A 16,065-nucleotide genomic window follows, 5' to 3' on the forward strand; every position below is an offset into this window, starting at 1 on the left:
ATTTGATCATGTCACACAAGTTACCACATTTGTAGGGTAGGCTTGTAGTCCAGTGGTTCTGGCACTTGTCCAACACATCCAAGGCCATGGCTTCAATCCCAGAACAAGTTACTGTTATCAACTAACAAGTGATTCTAATTAGGAAGGTTCCCATAGGCTCACATGTTTGAATATATGGTCCACACTTGGTAGATTGTTTAGGAAGGACTAGGGGGTGAGGCCTTGGTGGAGAAGGTGTGCCTCTGGCGGTGGGCTTTGAGGTTTCAAAAGCCTGCATTAGGCACAGCCTGATGTAAGATCTCAGCTACTGCTCCAGTGCCATGCCTGCTTGCCTGCTGCCATGCTACCTGCAATGATGGTCATGAACTCACCCTCTGAGACTGCAAGCATGCTTCAGTTCAATGCTTTCTTTTATAAAGTGTCTCAGTCACGGTGCCTCTTCACAGCAACAGAACAGTCACTAATACACAAACCAAAGTTGAGATGGAGATGTTGAGCAGCCAATATATGGCTGTCTCTGATACACTACCAGCCTCCCAGCTTCATACCTTAGTAACTATTGTGGCCATTTCAAATAATTGTATGACATATTAAATCACTTGACTTTGTTTGCAATTAATAAAAAGAGCAATGTCCTGCTTCTACTGTTTCCCGGAATTCTCCAATGTCATTAGCTTTCTGAATTTCTAATGTCCAATCACAACCACAAAAACTGGTATTTACTGCCCTTTGTATGTCATAGATTCTTAAAAATGATTGTTACTTGATAGAAATTAATTCACTCCAAATGTCCATATACACTTGGAATATACCCATGTTGGATTCATTTACATATATCTGACTATGACAATAACAAGGCCAACATACAAGTCTTTCTGAAAACAATCTGGAAACAATTGGGTGTTTGCAGCATGGAATAGCACCAAGTACTCTTCAGGAAAACTGTAAGTTTATAAAAGCCATGATTACTGGGGCTGCTCACTTTATATTTCAGAACTTAGCAGAAAGCCTAGAAAATGGGAGAATTCAGTCAATTAGGTATGAGTTAACTCAGAATGACACAGCATAAAAGTGATTCAAGAGAGTTCAAAGGGAAATGATGTTATAAGGGGCACACTGGAGTCTAGAGAATTAGCATCTGCCTACCAGCACCCCAATTAGAGAATCTAAAGATTTGGACAGGGCTTCTAAAGCTAAAATCACCTAAGCTCCTGATTTTTTTGTTTGTTTGTTTGTTGTTTTTTGGGGTTTTTGTTTTGGGTTGGTTTGGTTTTGGTTTTGGAGTCAGGGTTTCTCTGTGTAGCTTTGCACCTTTCCTAGAACTCACTCTATAGCCCAGGCTGGCCTCGAACTCACAGATATCCGAGTGCCTCTGCCTCCCGAGTGCTGGGATTAAAGGCATGCGCCACCACCACCCAATAAGGTCCTGATTTTTACACTGAGCAAGCTGAGACCCAGAAAAGTGAATGTCACTTGGTTTAAATGTGTGCCACTAATTACAGAGTCTTAATTCATACCCGGCCTCTGAATATCCTTCCAATATTTCACCTTTGCTTGGCACAGAAAATAGAGGCCTCAGGAAGCAATTTGTTGTGAGGACTAAAGAATAGATATTTTATGCAAATGGCTGAAAGCTGGGCTTTGGATTGCATTGAGGGACAGCAAGGCTCCTGGCCCACTCAAACCACTTCAGGTATAAGATGCTAGTGTGTAGTTACTATTGCTGACTAATGTCTTGGGTGATCTTAACCACTGAGTCACCGCTTCCTCCCTTCCTTGTTTCTTAACAATGACCATTTCTACCTCCTATTATTATTACTTCTCTCCTGATTAAAAGTATCAGTGGCTTTGATTTTGTTTATACAAATTTTAAAGAGTCAGAACACAAGTGAATGAAAGAGATAAAGGGAATCTAATCTACTTCGTAAACAAGGAAGAGGGAAAAGATTAATAAATACAGTTCAGTACTAAAATTCCATGAGGGACATAGACTAAGTCCACCCTGAATCTGTGGTGACAACCAACCCAAGATCTGAAAATGAACAAAAAATTGTTCTTAATTCAATTAAAATCTTACTTCACAGTACCTGAAGTGCTCCAAATCTTGCCTTCACCCAGGACTCAAGGGCAGGCTAGGGACACAGAGCAAGCCACATTGCCTTGACCTAACAATATCAGCTCTGTAAAGCCCAAAACAGGAATAGAAGGGCTGGACGGGTATAAACCAGGTTCCACCAAGAACTACCTTCTGGGAGCTTCCCACAGGCAGGCCCAAGGGGCAGTTCCCAGCAAACACAACAGTTTAGACCAGAGTCTCTGGTTGCTAGGCAACAGGTCTCTGGTACACTAGGCTTCCTCTTTGAGCTCTCCAACTTCCTCAGTAATATTAAAGGGGGAAGTTTTTATTCAACTCCACGTCCTCAGTTACCTCTTGGAAACCTCTGGGTCCAGTGCTGTGTATCCCATCCCACCACCCAACAGACCAGTTTCCACACCCTGTACTCACAGGCAAACTCACCCAGAAGTCTAAGAGATTTCTGCTTTAAGACAAGAGCTTCCCAGGCCTGAGAACCCTGCTCTGCCCTAAATCCTGGACTGGAGTCACAGCACAGGAGGGGACTTATTCACAGCAAGCTTCTCCTGCACCAGGAGAGCACCAAAACCTGGGAAGGATCAAGACCATTGGTGGATCATTCATTTAATGGAATTCTTTTGAACATTATTTCAAGCAACTACTACATGTCCAGAGTCCAGGTTATCTGAGGAGAAAACAACATAATAGCATCCTGAATCCCAGTCTACCACCAGTTTTCCCACCTAAATCTTAGCTATTTCTGTAACATCTTTGACACACCTACCTGGCCATTAAGGGACAAGGCTAGCCTGAGATATTTGTAAAATTCTACTCCAATAATAATAGGTAGTATCTTGACCAATGCAATGTCAAATCCGCAAATCTTATGATGGTTAAATTTTTTTGTCAACTGCAGTATCTTTCGAAAAATGTCTAAATATGCACATTAAAAACAGTTTCACAATAAAATTTCTATCTCTTTTGAAGATATGAAAATACGTCTTCTCTCCCTCCATAGAAATTCTTGAGGGTCCTCGGATTTGCTGGTGTTGTTTGTGTGTGTTTGGTTTGTTTCTGTTGTCATCTCATAACTTAATTTCTGCTGTAGAAAAAAATGGTAACTCATTTCATCAAAATAAGTTTTTGGTTATTTGTTTTGTTGGCGAGGCTAACTGATTGTGACAGAACATTCATTGAGTGTAAACATGAATTTGCTTGAACTAAATGACACTATAAATAACCTAAGTATGAAATGAAACAGCCTGAGAATTAGATATTCACCTAGAAATACTGAAAAGTATTGATAGATGTTACAGAAAATTTCTAGATTATGAGTGAATAACAGTGACTGACAAATAGATTTAAAACAGTAAGCCAAATGAAGGTATGTGGTGATATATTGTGTACCCCAATAAAACTTGTCTGGGGATCGGACGACAGAGCCAGCCACTAAATTAGACATAGAGGTCAGGTAGCGGTAGCACACATGCCCTTAATCCTATCACTAGAGAGGCAGAGTCTGTGATCTCTGCGATCTCTGTGAGTTCAAGGCCCCACCGGGTTACATGAAACAGAGCCAGGCAGTGGTGACACGAGCCTTTTATCACAGGAAGTAATGTGGCAGGACATAGAAAGGAATATAAGGCATGAAGAAACAGGAACTCTCTCCTTGAGGCTGAGGATTTCATAGAGGTAAGCTAGTGGCTGGCTGTTCTGCTTCTCTGATCATTTAGCTTTCACCTCAATATCTGGATTTGGGTTTTTTATTATAAGACCTTTTAGGATTCATGTTACAAAGGTAAGTTATACTTGGTTTTCAGGAAAGTGAATAAGCAACATACTCTGCTCAGAGTCCTAGTCTGCAGAACACAGATGACCTAGAATCTGCCAGTATTCATACAATAGGGAGGTTCTAAATTATCAGAAGGGGAGATTTTTACAAGAAGAATTCATTTGGCTCTAATTTTCCACACACCTATAGTATTTTTATTTTTCCAGATAATCACTCAGAAGGAAAAGGAAACAAAATCCTAAATATTTGACAAGATAATAACTGAATGCTATAGGTTGCCATGGGATTACCAGTTGCCTAGTCTATGTTCCCGGTTTCTGAAGAAAGGAATAAAATAGTATGCAGCTTATTTTAAAAAAGTAAAAAAGCTAAGCATGGAAACAGAGTCTATGAAACTCATAAATTATTTGCTCTTTTGCCCCCATCCTGACAGGGTCTCAACCCTTGACTAGCCTGGAAGTCGATGTGTAGATCAGGCTGGCCTCATACTCACACTTCCTGACTCGGTCTCCTGAGTACAGTGATAAAACCGACTGCTCCAATATGTGCAGCAAAGTCGTGGTATTTTGTTTGCATGGGTCTGCTGTGGGTTGGTCTGTATGTCAAGAGTGTTGCTGATTGGTCAATAAATAAATCATTGATTGGCCAGTGGCTAGGCAGGAAAACTCTAGCTACATGGGTCAATCTGACCCCTCCTCAGCACCCTGGGACATCCCCTTTCACAATCCAGACTTTCCATGCTGAGATTAGCTCTTCAGAAAGCAAGTTGGTTGGTTAGAACTGTGCACCAGAAGGCGCCTCAGGCTTTCCCTGAGAATTTAAGGAGTGGCTCAGAACTCTGTGTGCATCAGTCTCCATGGCAACACTGAAGCCAGGGAAGCAGTCTGCTGCTTACTACACAGAAGACCAGCCTAATCAGAAGGCAGAGCCTGTGTAGAGGGTGATCCCTGTTCCGGCATATTCAGTAGGGGTATCCTCTACATCTTTCCATGGTCCTGATGAAGAAACTTAATTGTTTCTGGACATTAGGTCTATGGTTGTTAGCTAGCAAACTTTCCAAGACATCGGGCAAAAGTCTCAAGGTACCATCTATCTATGACCAGAAATTTATACAGGAGATTGTCGACAGTCATAATGAACTTCGAAGCACGGTCAATCCCCCGGCAGCCAATATGAACTACTTGGTGAGAAAGACCGGCGTGCTATCCAGAAGAAATAGTTTAAGCAAGAGAAGGCTCTTAAATCAATTGTCTGGGTTTTTTGTTTTTGTTGTCTTTGTTTTGTCTTTTAGCTACACCTCATATGATTCAATAATTAATTAAATAGCCACAGAATTTCTGTCCCAGAGCCAGGCAGGTATTCTGTGTTTAAGACATGGCAGTCTGGGAGTACTATAGAAACGATGGTAATTAAGGTTTAAAGGACATCAAGGACCACTGAAATGTTATCTAGTTCCATTGCTGATGTTGACTAAGAGGGACACCAGTTGAAGAGCTCTCTTAGATCAAGAGGCCATAAAAAAGGGTTATTGAGAGGTCTCATTGGTAGTGGTAATGCAGAGAAAATGGGTGTAAGTCCAACCAGCCAGAAGACAGTGAAGGGCACTAGTTCCACATAGGAAGAAAGCCCTGAGTAGTTAACACACATGGTGATGTCTGGTGTCTTCATTTGGTTTTTACTGCTCGCAAAAACCCTATCACCAAAAGCAACTTGGGGAGGAAAGGGTTTTGTTTTTTTTTTTTACCACACACTTTAGAGCCCTTCATGAGCAGACCTCAGGGCAGGGACTCAAAGCAAGAATCTTTAGGCAGGAACTGAAGCAGAAGCCATAAAGAAACGCTGCTTACAGATTTTCTTCCCGCGCTGTGCACAGCTTGCTTTCTTAGTCCACCCAGGACCTCTTGCCCAGTGGTGGCACTGTCCCCAGTAGCCTGGGCACTCTTACATCAGTCCTTAATCCAGAACATCCAGGCCTACACACTTGCTCCATGCAGTCTAATGGATGCATCTGATCTTTTTTTTGTTTTGTTTTGATCTTTTGAGGTTCCTCACCTTAGATTTCTCTAGCTTGTATCAAGTTGACAAAGAAATCTAACCAGGACATCTAGGTAGAAAAGTAAGTGGTTAGTCGTGATATAAAAGAGTAAGTTGAAGCAGAAGAAATAGCATATATATATATGACTATTGCAAGGAGAAGTTGAGTGGAGACCTTTAGTGTTAGAGTGATACAGCTTGTTCGATTTACCCAGGACAGGTTACAGTTTGGAGGACCATTGTTAGTTGTAGCTAGAGTTTTCCTGCCTGGCCCACAGTCAGGACAAATCTCTGTCACCTGCCAGTCCCACAGCCGCTCAGACCCAACCAAGTATACACAGAGACTTATATTGCTTACAAACTGTATGGCTGTGGCAGGCTTCTTGCTAACTGTTCTTATATCTTGAATTAATCCATTTCTATAAATCTATACCTTGCCACGTGCCCTGTGGCTTACCGGCATCTTCACATCCTGTTTGTCATGCCGGCTGGCAGTGCCTCTCTCCGCCTTCTCTTCCCAGAATTCTCTCAATTCTCCTCTCTGTTAGTCCCACCTATACTTCCTGTCTGGTCACTGGCCAATCAGTGTTTTATTTATTGACCAATCAGAGCAATTTGACCTACAGACCATCCCACAGCAGTTAGTCTCTGCAGAGACTGGGTTGAGGAGGGCCCCTGGCCTTGACCTGGCCACTTCCTGTGTCCATTGCTTCCTGTTCACCATAAAGAAGTTCCTGGTGTTAGCCTCATGATGGGCCCAGAAACATGGCACCAAGTGACTACCATATCCTGAACTCTCTGAAATGGTGATTTCAAAGTAACTTCTTCTTTAAGCTATGTGTTTCAGGTATTTGATTATAGTATTAAGAAAATAACTAAAACAAATACTTTTTAAAAAATGTTGTCTTTAAAAGAGCTACAATTAACTGAATTTATTACATTTATAAGAGTGATTTTATTGTAAGCAAATATGTACTAATCAATTTAATTTTTTTTTTCAGTATTGGGATAAGAAATTAGCAAAAGTGGCCGAATCATGGAGTAAAAAGTGCCAATTTGCTCATAACCCCTGTACTAATAATCAACATGGATGCATTAAAGATTATGACTTTCTTGGAGAAAACATATATTTAGGTGGAATACAAACTACACCAAAACGTATGATTATGTATTGGTATAATGAAAGTCAACATTATAATTTTGAGACTATGGCATGTTCTAAAGTTTGTGGACATTATACACAGGTACGTACTTGACAGGTTATTACTTGACAGTTTGTTAAGTAGTTCTTGTGTTCATTTTAATTACAAGAAACATTTTTCAGTATTTTCTTTTACATTCATTAAAAAACTCCATTTTATTGGGTATTCCATGTACTGAGTGTAGTTTTTCTAATCTTTACAAAATGCTACTCAGCTGCCATTTTCTTCACATTACTAACAACAAGCAATATACTGTGATTCTCTTGCTCAGCCCTGTGGCTTTTCCACACCTAGGACTGTGTTGACTTCTTTCCAGTCTTCATCAATTTTACATGAGGTGTCCGGGACATCTTCACATTCCTTGTGCTATAGAATCTTGAGCTTAGCATTCCAAGTCTATAGATTAAAACACATTTGCAAACCCTAGGTTGCTGATCCTTACAACACTTCCCTCTCCTTTCCCTCTTCCTAGCGGCCTGCTACCAGTGTTGGAAGCGTGCGTGAGCCATGCCAGTTTGATGCCTCTATTATGTTCATGGAATTTTTCTCTCGGTGATCAATTTGATAATTTTATCACTGTGTCTTTTACTCACAGTCATTCTTCCACATGCCAATGTCGCATTAATTGGATTTAGTTTACTTTCTTTCTCTCTTTGAAATTACATTATAATTACATCAGATTCCCCATCCCTCTCTTCCCTCCAGCACTTCTCCTGTACCCCTGCTAGCTCTCTCTCAAATTCATGTCCTCTCTTTCTTTAATTGTGGTTACATATGTATGTGTGTGCCTAAATACACAAATACAACCTATTCGGTCTGTATAATGGCACTTATATGTATATGATTTCAGGTCTGACCACTTGGTATTGCGTAACAAATTTGGGGGTTCTTCTCTGGGGAAGACTACTTCTCCCACTCTTAATGTTCCTTAGTTGCCCATAGATCTTGTCTAGCATTGAAGCCCAGTGAGATGCCTCACTTCCTCGTTAGCATGTCTACTGGTGTGCTCTTTCTTCAGGTCTCATTTAGGGATCCATGTTGATGAAACTCAACGGGTGTAGCTTATACCCTCTCTCCCACTATGAATCCTGAGTCTATGTACAAGAGTTGTATTATAGATGTATCAGTTGGGTTAGGGCACCACAGAGTCACATGCTCTCCGCATTGTGGTTTTCTGTAATGATATCCATGTGTTGCAAGGAGATGTTTCTTTGACGAAGGGTAAGATGTATACTTTAATGTGGACATTAGGATAAATATTTAGAATGCAGTTAAGATTTATGCTGCTTGGGTAAATTGGCAGTTGTAAGTCCTAGTCCAAGATCCATGACTTCACTCGCTAGATAATTGGCTAGGTTTCCAGTAACATACATGATTTCCTTTTTGTTGAGAGGACCTTAGGTATAATTAGGGAACTGTTGGTTGCTGCCAAGGTATGTATGTATGGAAATTGTTATATTCATTACTAGTCTGATTTTGATGTTTCTTGTAATATGCCCACACAGAGAATTAAAATATGCTTCCTTAGTTTCTAGAAGGAATTTTGATTTTAACCATGTATTATATTATGGCTTAGTTATTAAGTTATCCTTTTGGTTTATGATAATTATTTCAGAAGGAAAACCATTTAAATTGCCCCTACGAAAGCCACTTTAACAAAATATAACTTAATGTGTTAGATATTAGGAAAAAATATAATAAATTATGTGTATGTAATTAATATTGTACATATTCTCATAATGAATTGTTTACAAGAATTGTTTTAATATGATACTTCTTAATTCCTTTTCTTATAGGTAGTTTGGGCCAATTCACTTAGAGTTGGGTGTGCAATTTCAAATTGTCCTAAACTGGGAACCTCAACTGGACTATTTGTATGTAATTATTCACCACCGTAAGTTAATTTGCTGAAATGAAAAAAATTTCTAAGGTGATCACAAATGTTTACAAAGCTGGGTGTGGTAGAGTACACCTTTCATTCCAGCACTCAGGAGGTAGAAGCATCCTGTGAGGTCCAGGCCAGCCTGGTCTACATAATGAGTTCCAGGCCAGTCAGTGCTACATAGAGAGACTCTGTCTCAAAAGCAAACAACAACAACAACAAAACCCAAATGTTACAAAACAAAATCTTATGCTAGACCCTAAAGTATTTTTGATGCAGCCTCCCTCTGCAAAACTAATTTTAAAAATGAAAACAGAATGGTGACAAGTATTGCCTAAATGAAAAGTCTCTCCATTCATGAACTATTTCAACATAAGAAGAGAAATGATAGAAATTTGTGGTGATATATTGCGTACCTGAAGATCAGAGAACAGAACAAGCCACTAGATTAAACATAGAGGGCAGGAAGTGGTGACACACACCTTTAGTCCCAATACTTGGGAAGTCACACGCCTTTAATCCTAGCACTAAGAAGGAAGTGAGGGCTGGGCAGAGAAAGATATATAAGACATGAGGAGACAGGAACTAAAGGCTTTTTCGGGCTGTGGAGTCTTAGAGGTTCCTTTGTCTCTCTGGTATTTCAGCAATTATGCCAATATCTGGCTCCAGGATTTTTATTATAAAACCATTTAACAATTTGTGTTAGAGAAATTGTTTCTAAAGTTTAAAAAGGGGAGGCTGGGAAGATGACTCAGTCAGTAAGATGGTTGTCTTGAGTCATAAGGACCTGAGTTTGGTCCCCAGCACCCACATAAAAGGCCAAGCACGGCGGGCTTGCCTATAATACCAGCACTGCCCTTACCAAATAGGCAGAGTCAGGAAGATCCCTGGTACTTGCCGGCTCAGCCAGTAAAACCAGTCAGTGAGCCACAGGGTCTGTGAGAGACTGTTTCAGAAAACATGCTCAAGAGGGACTGAGACAGACACCCAACAGTCGTCTTTACACACATGGACACAGGCACATGAACACAGAGGCAAAGGCAATTTAAAATAAACTGCCATAAGATGACCTAAACGTAAAACACAAAAAGTTAGCAAATGCAGCTCCAATGAACATTAAAATGGAATAAGAAAAGAATAAAATTACATTCTTAAGAGCAATTTTTTGAGTAAAGAATGTAATTGTTAAATGCCCTATCGAGAGTTCTTGCTCAAGTGAAAATATAAACATAATGAAGTCTAAAAATGAAATTTAGGACTCTAAACCAAATATCTACAAATATAAAAGGAATATTTAAACAGGTGATAACTTGTTTCTTCAAAAAAAAATTTAAAGCTAAAGATCTGTAAAGGAAAACACAAAGAATAAATACACAGGACTGATGAAAAGAAATGTGTGTATCTATGGCTGTTCTTTCTTCTGCCTTTCACTGAGCAGCTAAAGCAAGATGACAAACATTGCCCCCAAAGAAACGGCGAATACCATTTCTCCACATAGCAACAGGATTGTGTAACTGCTGTCATGCAGCATCACATTTCTTTGGAAGAAATCAAGAAAGGCTAACCATTGATGAAAATCACTAGAGGACAATACCACTTTCTTACAATTCAGGCTTTTGGAAAGGAAGAAGGGGAAAGAGGGGATTGGGGAAGAGAGGAAAGAGGGAGAGAAAGACAAAGGAAGGGAAGGAAAAGAAAAGGAAGGGAAGGAAGGAAAGGAAATGAAGGGGAAGTTTTGATGGTTTCTTAGTACACAGGAAATGAGTCTTCTGTTGAACAACAACTGTTGCTCTTGTTCTTTCTAACGTGTGACTTACTGAAAGACAGAAACAGCTTGCATAAACATAGATCTAAAAAAGTTAAAACAGCATCATTGGCTCATGAATGTTCTCTGTTTTTGCAGAGGAAATTATAGAAACACCAAACCTTACATAAAAGGAGAGTCCTGCTCCAAGTGTACAACAAGTGACTGCCAAGATAATCTCTGCCGTAAGCAAAAAGGGAAAATAATAACATCAAACTTAGACAGTAGTGTTTCCATCATTTCATTAAATCTTTTTTATTTCTAGCTCCTACTGTTTTTAATTCCTAGATGACTTGGTTGTTTCTATAAGAATATAAAGCATTCACCATATTTTATATACAAATATATTTAGTTTGGATGATTATCCCCTGTAGTTGGTTGTTTTTTTTTTAATCCCACCATTTTGGTGGCCAGCCATCCAGATCCTAAATAAATCACACAGGGAGGCTTATTCTTTCTTAAGAATGCCTGGCCTTAGCTTGGCTTGTTTCTAGCCAGCTTTTCTTAACTTAAATTATCCCGTCTATCTTTCGACCCTGGACTTTTACCTTTCTCTATTTCTGTATACCTTTCTTTACTTCTTACTCTGTGGTTTGCTGTGTAGCTGGGTGCCTGGACCCTGATGTCCTCCTCCTTCTTGTTCCTCAATCTTCTCTTCCCAAATTTCAACTCCTATTTATTCTCTCTGCCTGCCAGCCCCACCTATCCTTTCTCCTGTCTTGAATATGGACCACTGAGATCTTTATTAGACCAATCAGGTGTTTTCAACAGGCAAAGTAACACAGCTTCACAGAGTTAAGCAAATGCAACATAAAAGAATGCAACACATCTTTGCATCATTAAAACAAATGTTCTACAACACAAACAAATGTAACTCATCTTAAAATAATATTCCACAACAACCTCTTCCACTGATATTTCCCCTTTGAAGTAAAAAGACAAAAACAAATTAAATACAACTCAGATCTAATTTGATACCTGATTGGGAAATGTTTCTCCATATTTGTCTTTCTCCAAATTATTCAGAAATTATTTGACTGTTCTTGCCCCTTTGGTTTTGCAAATTCATTTTAGAGAAAACTGTCCATCCCAAATAATCAGCTCTGGTAAGTACATTGGATTTAGGGAGAAACTAGACTTTCATGCTCACTTAAAAATTTGTAGGAAGTTATAAATTGAAGACTGTAGAGGTAGCTCATTGGTTAAAAGTATATACTGCTTTTTCAGAGGATCCAGGTTCAGTTACCAGTACCCAGGCAGCTCACCATTGTCTGGACCTCCAGTTCCAGAGTATCCAATACACTCTTCTGGCATCTGAGCTTACCTGCACAAACCAACATTCAGACATAGACAGAGACACAAAATTAAAAATAAAATCTCTAAGAAATGATAAATTTGGAAAGAAATATTATCACATGGACAACAACTTTCACTGAAAATAGTGATTTGGGTGTTTTTTAAGTCTTTCCGTTAAGTTTTGAAATGTTCACAGTAGTGGTTTTACATTTCAAAGTAGATGCCTCACTGGCTACATCTTGATCAGAATGTAACAGGAAGTAGACTGATTCACTAGGCATGACTTGAGCATATATGAGCCCTCAAAGCCCACCTCCACAATGACACACTTCCTCCAACAAAACCACACCTCCTACTAGAGCCTTTCCCTTTGAGCTTATGGGACCCAATTACATTCCAACTACCACAAAGACCACTAAATACTCTGGTTTTTAACTGCTTTGTCTGTAGTTATGTTCCATCTAAGCCCTGTGACTTCTGATGTGTTTTCTTTTCTATTTGTATTGGTCAGTATTAAAAATGTCTAGATTAGTTGGCATCTTTTTTTAAAAGAAAGGAATATTGGTAAGGTTTAAATATGTAGGTGTTGGAGTCAGACACCTTAACTTGAGGAGTGATTGAAGGGATTAGACATGAAACATCATACAAAGCGATATGAACACAAAGCAAAGGAAGGCATCAACAAATACTGGATGTTGTGAGAAGTCCCCCATCATATTTATTAACCCAATATATATTTTTCATGGTGTTAAGCATTCTGAAATGACCACTTTTGGTCCTTTTATTCATTCCACTGAAAAATTAGGGACAGCTTTCCTTCATTGTTTTCTCTTTTCTGGTAACCATTATGTCCAAAGCTTAAAATCATATTACATGGTAGGAAGTGAATGAAAATACATCAGTGAATGGGGGTAGTGAGCACACAAAAAGAATGAATTTTGAGCATACACATGATCCTCTTAAAATTCAAAATTGAGGAGAAAATTTAGATGTTGGAAGGATGAATTTGGAGCAAGTATCACTACAGAAATGAAGATCATATTTAAAACTTCACATAGAAGAATTGTATTTTCCTCAGAAACTTAAACTGGGCATGGTTGAGTGCCAAAATGAAGTTAATTTTTTGTGGGTTTGCCTACTTTAGATATTTATGCATCGAACACAAAAGGCATTCTAGAAATATATATTGGCAAGATACAATTATTAGGCAACATTGCAAAGATTTTAAGTCCAGTAAGTCTTCAAAGTTTTCCAATTTTTGAGCTCAAAAATCTTCTCTGACTTGATTACCTTATCTTTAAATCTAGAAAAACCAATCAATATTTTTTCATTTTATATAGCTTTTCTTTCTTTCATTAAATCTCCATAAATTGTATATACATGAGAGTACATACAAAAGTATTTCAGTTATTGTTTCTTTTGGAAATTAAATGGAGCTTTTAATTGTTGTGTTTTATTGACAGGTCACAACATTGGGAGAGCAACTCAGCAGAGAGCATGCCATCTACTCATGCTAGGTTTTATTCTTCACAGAATATTTTAATTGTCATTTTTATTGAGAAAAAAATTTTAAATGCTACAATAAAGACTATTTTCTGACTAATTAGGACTCAAGTTCTGTTTAGTTCTCCATTATATCTTCTATATTTTTGTCTGAGATTTAAATTCAATGTCTACTTTTCCACTCAAAAAGGATATATGTGTGTGTGTGCGTGTGTGTGTGTATGTGTGTGTGTGCATACATATATATACATATATAGCATAGATAATGTATGTACATATAAATGGATATTAGTATAGAAATTGGGAAGCAGTGGAGTAAAGTTAAGGTTGCGTTTGTATTTCTTAAGATTGTTTGCTGACAATGCACATGTATGTGTGTAGGTATGTGCACATGTGAAGACCAAACAATGTGGTAAAGTGTTTGCAACACGGAACAGCACCAAGTGATCTTCAGTAAAACTGTAAGCTTCTAAAAGCCAGGACTACTGAGGCTGCTCACTTTACATCTCAAGACTTAGCAGAAAGCCTAGACAATGAGAGAGTTCAGTCCATTAGCTAGGAGTTAACTCAGAATGACACAGCATAAAAGTGATTCATTTTAAAAAAAAAAGAAAGTGATTCATTCACATTCTGTAGGGTCCGAGGAAACACTGAAGGAAGACCCCAGACTCAAATAGTATACAAGACCAAAGAGCATTTACTCTACCAGCACGCATGTGGGGTCGGTCACCTGTACAAAATGGCAACCACCCGAGAGGGACATGCAGGCTCCTTTTAAGTACAGCTAAGGGGAGTTTCAGGGTCAACTACATAATAACTGCTTGGTTAAGCAAGTAGCAGTTACATTAGTCTATTTCTAATTGGCTGAGGTTCAGTCTTCTCATTTTTGGACACATCTGCACGAGCTTGGACATGACTCAGAAGGGGGCTGCTGGGTTTGTCCTTGAGACACTGTGAGGCTGACTTAGACCCTCTGGGTTTGTTCTCTCCCCAGACCCTGAATGTAAGGGCCTTGTAGATAAATGGCCCTTTGATGGGAAGACACCTGTTTGTCCTTCTCAGAGAACTGGAACCTAAATTCAGTTGTGAAAGTAGGGAGAGTTTAACCCCTTCCATACAAATAAGTGTATTCAAAGGGAAATGTTACTATAAGGGGCACCCTGGAATCTAGAGGATTAGCATCCACCTACCAGCACCCCAATTAGAGAATCTAATGATTTGGAAGGGCTTCTAAAGTTAAAACACCCAAGCTTCTGATGTTTACACTGAGCAAGCTGAGACCCAGAAAAGTCAATGTCACTTGTCTTAACTGCATGCCACTCACTACAGAGCCTTAATTCATACCCAGCCTCTGAATCTCTTCCCAGTATTCCACCCTTGCAGGTACAGAAACCAGAGGCCTTAGGAAGCCACCTGTGGTGAGGACTAAAGAATAGATATTTTACGCAAATGGCTGAAGCCTGAGCTTTGGATTGCATGCCAATGTCTGCATTTCTGCTGAAATACAGTACTTAAAAAAGCAAGTGAGGAATGGTAAGGCTGCTGGCCCACTCAAATCACTTCGAGTATGAAATGGTATTGCTAGTGTGTAGTTACTATTGCTGACTAATGTCTTGGGTGATCTTAACCACTGAGTCACCGCTTCATCCCTTCCTTGTTTCTTAACAATGACCATTTCCACCTCCCGTTATTATTATTTCTCTCCTGGTAAAAGTATCAGTGGCTTTGAATTAGTCTATACAAATTTTAAAGAGTGTGAACACAAGTGAATAGAAGAGATACAGGAAATCTAATCTACTTCATAAACAAGGAAGAGGGAAAAGATTAATAAATACAGTTCAGTACTTAAAATCCATGAGGGACAGAGAACATGTCCACTTTGAATCCTTGGTGACCACTGACTCAAGATCTGAAATTGAACAAAAAATTGTTCTTAATTCAATAAAAATCTTACTTCACAGTACCTGGAAGGCTCCAAAAGGAATGCACTGTCTCCCCCACCCAGTACTCAAGGACAGGCTAGAGACACAAGTTGCTTTGACCTAACAATATCAGCTCTGTAAAGCCCAAACCAAGATTAGAAGGGCTGGACAGGTATAAACACTTTCCCCCTAACTATAAAAAGGGGACCAGAACCCGCCTCCACTGCCACAACCTCAGAATGCCAAACACTGGCCGTGGTCTCAGCTGGCTGATAAGCTTTTGTGCCCCACGGTAATTTTTTTTTCTTTCTTTGTTTTTTTTTTTTTTTTCTGGAATAAAATCTGCTTCTGGATTAATAGACTTTGGTAGTCTGTCTCCCATTATTGTGTGACCCTAGACCCAAAAAGATCATTCCCAGCTACATAGTGAGTTGAAGAACTACAGCCTGAGCTACATTAGATCTTGTCACAAAAGCAAAAACAAACAGAAAACTTGTCAGGATCCATCTGTCTCCTTCCCCTCCCTCAATGCTGTGGTTATAGGCACATATATCTA

General features: G+C 39.2%; 1 protein-coding gene across 1 annotated transcript; it reads left to right on the top strand.

Annotated features, from left to right (window-relative positions):
* The first annotated feature begins 4,720 nt into the window (after positions 1-4,720).
* LOC131895308 (GLIPR1-like protein 1) lies at positions 4,721-13,687 on the top strand. The gene is made up of 5 exons (XM_059245753.1): positions 4,721-5,050; positions 6,902-7,144; positions 8,899-8,996; positions 10,888-10,973; positions 13,548-13,687. Exons 1-5 carry the CDS (start codon positions 4,856-4,858, stop codon positions 13,625-13,627), a joined length of 702 nt encoding a protein of 233 aa, XP_059101736.1. The 5' UTR covers positions 4,721-4,855; the 3' UTR covers positions 13,628-13,687.
* The last annotated feature ends 2,378 nt before the right edge of the window (positions 13,688-16,065 follow it).

This window comes from Peromyscus eremicus, chromosome 18 (assembly GCF_949786415.1).
Source record: "Peromyscus eremicus chromosome 18, PerEre_H2_v1, whole genome shotgun sequence".
NCBI lineage: Eukaryota > Metazoa > Chordata > Mammalia > Rodentia > Cricetidae > Peromyscus > Peromyscus eremicus.

Bases quoted from the DNA above. Each gene is read 5' to 3' on its own strand.
- LOC131895308 (XM_059245753.1), top strand. From the start codon at position 4,856: ATGGTCCTGATGAAGAAACTTAATTGTTTCTGGACATTAGGTCTATGG. The intron at 7,145-8,898 runs GTACGTACTTGA...CTTTTCTTATAG, and splicing joins TTTGTGGACATTATACACAG to GTAGTTTGGGCCAATTCACT. The intron at 8,997-10,887 runs GTAAGTTAATTT...CTGTTTTTGCAG, and splicing joins GTATGTAATTATTCACCACC to AGGAAATTATAGAAACACCA.